Genomic DNA, 8,953 nt, shown 5'->3' on the forward strand with positions numbered 1-8,953 from the left:
TTGTATATCTGTATTAGAGCCCGTGGTGTTTTCGCGTCGGAGCAAGACCCAGAGCTCCATGCCAACTGGCGACACTGACCCTGAACGCAGCCAGGCCAGGATGACGGCCACCTCAAACCGGGTCTTCTTTTCAGAGGCGGGTCTCTCTACACTGCATTTGTTTGATTTGTGGTGGGACTAGCGGCGGCCTAGCGGGTAAGGAAACGGACCCGCAAGCTGAAGACGGCTGAATCGAATCCCGAACCGCCAAGGTGCCACTGAGCAGAGCACCGTCCCCACACACTGCTCCCCGGGCGCCTGTCATGGCTGCCCACTGCTCACTAAGACTGATGGGTTAAAAGCAGAGGTTTTCGATGTGCATGTAGGGTTTCACAATGACAATCACATTGACTGCGACTCGTGACGTTCCCCCCCCTCAGGTAAATCACAAGGAGGTTCCACAGCATGTGGACGGCGCCAGTATCCTGACCAAGTCCAACGTGCGCTTGGGGCGGCCCGCCATGTACCGCCTGCCCCGTAGCACTTTCACAGAGGACTACGTCTACAGAGGTGCCACCAAGACCAAGGGCCATGCCTTTCCCCCAGGCCATGTGCTGCCAAGCCGAGGTGCATTTCCTGGTACATGTTCATTACTTCAACACTTCACTGCGCGGGTGCAGTCGCTTATTTAGTACGTTGGGTTAATGTGTATATTTCAGGGCACGTGGGATATTAATAATAAGTGATTAAGTTAATTAACAGGCCACGGTTGCCCCCCAACATATCAGGTCAACAACTGGAAAGGCCCTTGTGCTACGCATGTGTGTCACTATATGTTTTCGATCACAAACAATATGTACACCCCTCACATTGTTGAAAATATTTTAATATATCTTTCCTTGGGACAACCCTGAATATATGGCACCATGATGTACAGTATGTACAGTAGTCAGCTTACAGCTTGTATATCAATGGAAGTTTGCCGTCTGTTCAAAGTAACTAAACACACAGACATTAATCTTTACACTGCTGGCAACAAACGTGAGTACACCCCTACAGATTGGAGCAACAACAGTTATCATATCAGTTATATTCGCTGTGGCTCTCAGCCCAGTGCTCCCTGTCCACAGACCAGGGCGCTAAGTCCAGATTTTTATGGTAAACATCATGTCTGGTAGAACGGTTGGTGAATCAGGTTTTTAATCTTTTTTGCAAATTTTAATTTCCAACCGATTAAGTGAATTTATACCCAATTAACCATTTCCCCTCCCTGGCGTCATGTGGCGTGAGTGTGTGTTAAACCAGGTGTGATCGCTCTTACGCTCTCTCGTAGTGGCCACTGCAGGTTCAGCGTGGCAACTCTCTGAGGATCGGAAGTGAAGAATCGATGCTTTTACGTATGACCACGCCCTGAAACTGAGCTGCAGCGTGGTGGCCATAGAGCGCTTGTGGTGTAGACATTTAGTGGCTGCTACACACGCTGGACACTGACTACTTTACGTCACATCAAAGTGTCATCGAAGGTTGTTGGTGTGACCGCTCTTGACAGCATGGGGGTGAAGGCGGGCGTCAGCTGCTTTTTTTTTTTTTTTTTTAATCTTCATATCATATCTTCTTTTCCCAAGGGAAAGATAGATTTAAATAAAATATTTAGGAAAAACGTGAGATTTTACTTGCAGAACCGGGGGCGGTACTCAGCACCATGCAGACAGACTACGTCCCATGTGCCCATCAAAGACAGAAGTTATCTCCCAGAATGCTGCAGCAGGTACAGTGTTGACCCTGTCTTATTTATTCAGGTGCATTCTATTTAGAGGAATACGTGTCTCTCAACGACACGTTGGACCTTCCCCCACCGGAAGGTCCTTAGTTTTTGCGTTTTGGCACCTTTAGACATGAACAATGTTTCTCTGCTTGGTTTAGATTAAAGACTGCCACATCTCTCCTCCCTGCAAGCAGCAACATTTCAGCACAACCCATGATGAGGCTTTTGGACCCAAACCCATCTTGAAGACCACGCGGGAGAAGATCCCGCCGAGACAGCATATTAGCCATGTGGTGTTTTGATGGGACTGTATCCTCTGTGAAGCCGGACTCGGGATAGTCTGGTGTAATGCCAGGGAGGTTGTGGCCCGAGAGGCCTGAGCAGGAGAAACGCAGACTTTGTCCTCTGAAGCTCACGCGACAAGGCAAAGTCCCCGCCGTTATTTCGTAGATGGCGGTACGGCAGAACTGTGGCCCCCAGTTCCCACAAGGCTTTTCATTAAATCCACGCTGGCTGTGCACTGCTGGCTTGTTTGACGACAATGCCGGTTCTGGCTTAGGTCACCACCAAACACCCCTGCACAGTGCTGACAAGAACGTCGCTACAGGAGAATAAATAAATAAAATCCCTACCACTGGAATATATACTCGCAATATTTCAGGAGTTCTACTTGACTCGTGGTAAAGGTGTGAAATGTGTGTGTGCATCCGGCGGGTGGGAGTGGGCGGGGCCTGCTCCCATGTGCTCGGATCCGATTGGCCGACGTCCTAGATGGGCGTCAACCGTAAGCGAAAATAAAATTATCTTTGCGTCGCAGATTGCGTCAAGCTGGCCAACGGGGCGCTAAGAAGCGAGGTTCCTCTTCGTTCTGTTTTTATGAGTTTATTCCAAATGTGCACAAACGTCCGCAACAGACATCACTCCATATATACGCGTTAGTGTTTTAAAAGGCCCGTCTGAGGAATGGCCCTGAGCAGCGTGAGGTTGTTCCAGGTCGAGCTGGACGGCCCGGACGACGCCGTCTACACCGGCGGGGAGGCGGTGAGCGGCCGGGTCGCCCTCGAGCTCCGGCGGGACGTCAGGGTCCGGTCGCTGACGGTGCTCGGGAGCGGGGTGGCCGCCGCTCGCTGGCTGGAGAACCGCAACGTCGGCGTGAACACCGTGTACAACGACTACACGTCCAAGATCACCTACTTCCGGAGGAGGCAGCCGCTCATCCGAGGTCAGATTCGGTCTTGTTGCATTAAAAGTCAAATTGTCACGTGGTCAGATTAATAAAGGTTCAAAGGTCATATTAACCGACGTAAACCTAAACATTGTCCTTAATAGAATAAATAAAATCGTAAATAAAAAAAAGCGACCTAAAATCCGAATAAAAGAATCCGAAAAATGTTTATCGCCTCCTAAAGGTAATGCAGCGTTGTCGACCAGATGGGTGGACTTCTTTTTTTTTGTTGTTGTTGCTTTAAATTGCCCCAGGGGTAAGTCGACGTGATGAGGAGCACGTAGCTCCGTCTGTTTTATGACCCCCCCATTATCTTGTCCCTGGTGCGCCTTTTATCTGCACGTCGGGTCCCCCGCTTGTCCCTTCGCGGACGTTACGGACTGGGATTATGTGCTTTCGCGGCAAATATGCAAATGAGGATTAGTAGGGACTAATTACTAAGATTAGCACGGAGGCGTTCATTTTACGCGTTTATTACATTTAAAGGCAGGATTCATTAACTCGCGGAGCTGATTCTGAAGAAAAAAAATTGCATTAAAATGTTCAGTTGAGAGAAATGCTATATATTTTAATGTGTTTTTCCGTCTAAAGAAAGTTTAAAGATCCAGCCGTGTAAAACTTGGCCTCATATTACACTACGGTGCGGTTGTCACAAATCTATGAGGGCATCATTGTGACCGATGTCAGCAGTCCTCTGCTGGTCGGAGAAGAGTCTAGATGAATGACATCTAGACTCGGAGACAGAGAAGAGTCTAGATGAATGTTTTCCTTTTACCATCTCTGAAGGTAAAAGGAAAACATTCATCTAGACTCTTCTCTTTCTTGGCCCCTCGGTGGTGGAATGAACTTCCCCTCGAGGTCAGAACAGCTCAGTCACTGAGCACCTTCAAACGACAGCTCAAGACCTTCCTCTTTAAAGAATATTTTCTTGTTGTCGAACTTGTGTACAGAATCTACAACAGAGTGAATAAAATAGATGTATTCATAGTTGGGGTCCTAGTGAACCGGAATTGATCTCTTCATCGATGGTAACTTGAGAACGTTGTAAGTTGCTCTGGATAAGGGCGTATGCCAAATGCCATAAATGTAAATGAATATGTGGGGGAAAGAGTAGAGGCCAACCCACTCGGGGCATTGTTCAGGGTTTTCTCCTCACCTCCTCACAAGGGATGTGCTGGCCTTTTTTTACCTTATTGGCGAGAAGATTAATTACAACAAACAGGACATCCTCTAAACCCCCCAGCCAAATTAACTGGATACGAGATATTCTTTATTTTGTTAAACTGGAAAAAGATAAGACTTTCACTTAGGGGTTCCCTTAAGACATTTAAAAAGATTTGGGGTCCTTTTCTCGATCTGGTTAAGAGTAAGAATTTCCCTTCTGTTCCTGGGTGATACAGTCCATGTCTGAGTGCAGGGGCGGTTGGAAATGTTATTTATTTTTGTATAGGTTGTATATTGTAGGCTGTTTTTTAGTATCTGTATGTATATGTATCTATATTTTTATTTTCCTTTTTAAAAATGATGTATTTAGTTATTTTATTGGGGTCTAGTTTGGGGAATGTTTGAGCTGTTTTGTTTTGCAACCTCTTGAGAACCTCTTGTTATTGGTCATACTCTAATTCCAATTAACTAAAGTTTTAAAAAAAGTTCCAGCCGTGTCCGTTCTGCACGATGGCCGCCAGGGGGCAGATTCGCTTCACACGAACCGCGCAGTTGCGCGTCACGCCGCTGGGGGGCGACGCGTCTGCGAAATGATAACAAAGAGTTTCCTGGGAACTTTAAAAAAAAAAAACAATATCGCCAATTTCGGTTTTTATTTGCGTACGTCTTTCATGACAGTTTTTTACTTTGACGCGGGCTCGACTGTTTAAAAGTTGCATGAACACGACGAACGTTTTCTGGCGTGCTCCACTGAGGGTGTTTCCTTTTTGTTTTGTTTTTAATCTTGTTTTTTTTCTTCTTCTTCTTCTTCTTCATCAATTCGCGCACAACGAGCTCGCCGCGTCCGCTAAGCGCAGTTCCAAACGCACCCAGGAACACGCGTGGAACCGCGCACGGGAGGAGCCCGGCGCTCCGGGCATGCTCAGTCAGCTTGTTTTCGTGGGCCGCGAGAACCTGTAACCATCAATCATCGGCGCGCAGCCCGCCCCGGAGCTGTTTATTAGCCGCGGCCCTTACATAATAAACCCGGAGAGCCCGCCCCCCTCCGCGTTAAAGGTGCTGCCGGCCGCGGCGGCCCCGCACTCCGTGTTCTTGGAGAGAGGCGAGCGCGTCGCGACGGGAACTTTTTACTTTTTTTTGTTTGGTTAACTCGGCCAGAGATGATTTTCGACCGGCTGCGCAAGCTCGACGTCGTCTTCGACTCGCCGGAGCTCGACTCGCCGCCCGTGTTCAGCAGCGGGGATGTCGTGTCGGGCAAAGTGGTCGTGGAGCTCGCCGGCGCGGCCCGGGTGGAGTCGCTGAAGTTGCACGCCGAGGGCTTCGCCAAGGTGCACTGGACCGAGTCGCGCAGCGCCGGGTCGAGCACCGCGTACACGCAGAACTTCAGCGACGAAGTGGAGTATCTGAACCGGAGGGAGGTGCTGCTGCAGGCAGGTCAGTCGGTCCGTCCGTCCGTCCGTCCGTCATTCATTCGCGCATCCTTCCCGAGCCGTCCGGCCACCGCCACGCGAGTTTCTGCTCAGGTTCTCCGGGTGGGGGGGGTTTAAAGCTCCTGGTGAGGTCCCGACCCCAAACCTCTCTTCTCCTCCGCAGATAATGGCGAGCACACCACCCTCTCTGCTGGCAGACACGAGTTCCCCTTCAGCTTCCAGCTGCCAGAAGAGTAAGTGTTTTTAATTTTTATTTTATTTTTTGGGGGGTTCTCGGTCCTCCACCCTCGGGCGTGTTTCTGTTCTTGGCGTCTGTCCTCCCGGCGCTCAGCGGTTGATGAGTTTGTGTTCGCCGGCAGGACGCTGGTGACCTCGTTCGAGGGCAAGCACGGCAGCATCCGCTACTGGGTTAAGGTGAAGCTCCACCGGCCTTGGTTCACGGTGAAGAAGCTGAAGAAAGAGTTCACGGTCATTGAGCCCATTGACATCAACACGCCGTCCCTTCTGGTGAGCGGAGAAGGAAGCGCGTTCGGGTTTCTTGACTTTGGATCGATCGTTGCTAGAGCAGCGCTTCAGCAACATTGCTGCTCCTTTTCAGGCGCCTCAGGCCGGAACCAAGGAGAAGATGGCTCGTATTTGGTACCGCAACTTTGGTCAGGTGTCTATAACGGCCAAGATCGACCGTAAAGGTTACACTCCAGGTAAGATCTACTTCAGATAACCTCAAAAGGGGGAAAAACAAAAATGCTACACGTTGTCGGAACGTTGACAGAATGTTGTTCCGTCTCCCTCCAGGCGAAGTGATCCCCGTCTTTGCCGAGTTCGACAACTCCACCTCCCGCTCGGTGGTGCCTAAAGCCTACATCACCCAGACGCAGACCTTCATCGCCAGAGGCACCATGAAGCAGAAGAAGTCGGTGGTGGCCACGATCTGCGGCGACGTTGTCGGCGCCCGCCGGCGCGAGACGTGGCACGGCCGGGCTATCAAGATCCCGCCGGTCGGACCCTCCATCCTCCAGTGCCGCATCATCAAAGTGGAGTACGTGCTCAGGGTGAGCCCACCTTCCACGCACGGCCTCGACCCTACTCGCCGTAATGGCCGAGTTTCTGACCGGTGGTCCCCCCTCTGTCCCCCTCCAGGTGTGTGTGGACGTTCCAGGCACCTCCAAGCTGTCTCTGGAGCTTCCTCTGGTCATGGGCACCATCCCCCTTCATCCGTTCGGCAGCCGCACCTCCAGCGTGAGCAGCCAGTACAGCCTGAACCTGGACTGGCTCCGCATGGCCATTCCCGAGCAGCCTGAGCGTGAGTGACGGTCGCCATAGAAACCGGTTCGGACGCGGAGCAGATTTGTGAAACCCCCCTCGGCCCTTTTTCCACAGCTCCGCCGGACTACAGCTCCGTGGTGTCCGCGGAGGAGGCCGCTCAGAACGCGTCCACCAGCAGTCCCGAGGAGGACCTCAGCGGGATCCTGGGCCGACCCCTCATGGCCTACGTCCAGGAATTCCGCCTCCGGCCTCCGCCCGTGTACAGCGAGGTGGGTCCGCTCGTCGCCTCGGATCCTCCAGATCACGTTGTCCGCTTAGTAGCCTAGCGGGTAACACACTCGCCTATGAACCAGAAGACCCGGGTTCAAATCCCACTTACTACCATTGTGTCCCTGAGTAAGACACTTAACCCTAAGTGTCTCCAGGGGGGGACTGTCCCTGTAACTACTGATTGTAAGTCGCTCTGGATAAGGGCGTCTGGTAAATGCTGTAAATGTATAATGTAAATGTCCTTCGGAGTGCTTGACGCAGACGCTTCTCTTTTCCAGGTCGACCCGAACCCGCAGCCCTGCAGCATCAGGCCGCGCTGCATGACGTGTTGAACGCTGCATCTGAGCTCAAGCGTCACATGATGATTGCCTGATTTGAAACAAAGCGGAGATTTGTCCTCTCTTGATGCTCAGTCCCAGCGGCCGGCTGTCGGTTTTGAGGAACCACAGCGCCACTGGGAGGACGCCGGGGGTGTCCTTTCCCGCCACTGGGGGACTCGAAATAAAACGAAACCAAACCGACGAAGGAAGGAAGGAAGGAAGGATTGGACTGAAAAGTTGTTTTTGTTTCTGTCTTCTCCAGTGGCACAAATTTAGTCTGTGATCCATGGCTGTTGCGAACCAGGTCGTTCGTGGTGACACCCGAGGGACACTGGGGCTGGATTACGAGATCATTGGGGGTTGGGGGGGGGTACAGATGCCTTCAAATTGTTGTAGTTTGTCTCAGCATCTCGGCTGTGACCTTTTGTGAGCTCTGCAGAAGAAGTAAGCCGCGACTTGTTGTTTCTGATGTGCCCACCCTACGCCTGTCCTAAAGAGCGCCAGCTGACCAACAGGCTCGGTTTCTTCTTCTTCTTCTCCTCCTCCTCCTCCTCCTCACTGGTGATAAACTATGCAAAAGGGAAAACAAAATACTGCATGCGGCCGACAACGTAGAACTGTTCGGATGGTGCGTCCGGTCGGAGGAGAGTGTTTATGTTCGGCCGGAGCCGAACGCTAAAAACGTGACTGACGAGTGGAGCTGCGGTCGCGTGGAAAAAAAGAAAAAAGCCACAGCTCTTAACCAAACATCCTTCGTAAAAATGGAGGAACCTTCCGGTGAAGGGACCTCCTTTAACTGCTTTTAATGGGTGCTGTGCCAGGCACAAACAACGAACCTTAAAAGGAGCAAAGTTATGCAACGTGTGGCTATTTTTTTTTTTTTTTTTTTTTTGTTAGAACCCAGGTGCCTGTCCTGATGGTCTGGAGCAGTCTGTGAACCGGCCCAGGGATTTTTATTTATCAGATTATTATTAGCTTTGATTTTGGTGATGAAATGTGGAAATGTACTCTGCAACATTCCAGAAATTCAGAGGACTTTCTTCCTTTCCAAAATGCTAAAGAAAGTGCTCTTCAGGTCGTAGACGCCTAAGTACGTGTTGCACTGAATGAATTTTTTTTTTTTTCTCTAAACAATATTCCTTTTTTCTGAATCACTCGCCAAATATATATATTTTTGATTTGTTATCCATTTTTTCTAATAAAACAAAGTTCTAAGAAATCTCACTGTTTTGTCTCCTCTTTAACAATCGCCTACAAAATGGGGGGTATGCACGTAGGCTGGGTGCTTTTTGTCAGTAAGTGGGAGTCTGGATGCAAAGCGGCAGTAGGTTCTATTCTCGGAACGTCCTACATTTAAAGGGACGAACATTTTTTTTATTATCCCGTTATTGTCAGTATAATGCCTTTTGGCAAGTTTAGCTTGGTGTCGTCGAATTGCACGTTCGTTTGCAGTGTTGTCGAATGATTGTAGGTGCTTTGGTGGGCAACCCAGTCTGTTATGGGTGAACTCCGTTGAGGTCAGGCTTACCACAGG

At 50.3% G+C, this 8,953-nt stretch overlaps 1 protein-coding gene across 2 annotated transcripts; it reads left to right on the plus strand.

Annotated features, from left to right (window-relative positions):
• Positions 1–2,572: 2,572 nt before the first annotated feature.
• Positions 2,573–8,638, plus strand: arrdc2 (arrestin domain containing 2). Of its 2 annotated transcripts, none has more exons than XM_029001386.1 (8): positions 2,573–2,966; positions 5,727–5,796; positions 5,923–6,070; positions 6,162–6,264; positions 6,359–6,615; positions 6,704–6,866; positions 6,944–7,098; positions 7,378–8,638. In XM_029001386.1, the coding sequence occupies exons 1-8, from the start codon at positions 2,708–2,710 to the stop codon at positions 7,429–7,431; spliced, it is 1,209 nt and encodes a 402-aa protein (XP_028857219.1). In that variant the 5' UTR covers positions 2,573–2,707; the 3' UTR covers positions 7,432–8,638. The 2 variants fall into 2 exon arrangements, with proteins under 2 accessions (XP_028857219.1, XP_028857218.1); XM_029001385.1 differs by lacking the exon at positions 2,573–2,966 and adding an exon at positions 3,942–5,567.
• Positions 8,639–8,953: the final 315 nt, after the last annotated feature.

Source organism: Denticeps clupeoides, chromosome 13 (genome assembly GCF_900700375.1).
Source record: "Denticeps clupeoides chromosome 13, fDenClu1.1, whole genome shotgun sequence".
NCBI lineage: Eukaryota > Metazoa > Chordata > Actinopteri > Clupeiformes > Denticipitidae > Denticeps > Denticeps clupeoides.

Excerpts from the sequence above, each read along its gene's own strand:
- arrdc2 (XM_029001385.1), top strand. The coding sequence starts at position 5,294 with ATGATTTTCGACCGGCTGCGCAAGCTCGACGTCGTCTTCGACTCGCCG. Across the intron at positions 5,568-5,726 it reads GGAGGTGCTGCTGCAGGCAG|ATAATGGCGAGCACACCACC; the intron begins GTCAGTCGGTCC and ends TCTCCTCCGCAG. Across the intron at positions 6,867-6,943 it reads CATTCCCGAGCAGCCTGAGC|CTCCGCCGGACTACAGCTCC; the intron begins GTGAGTGACGGT and ends CTTTTTCCACAG.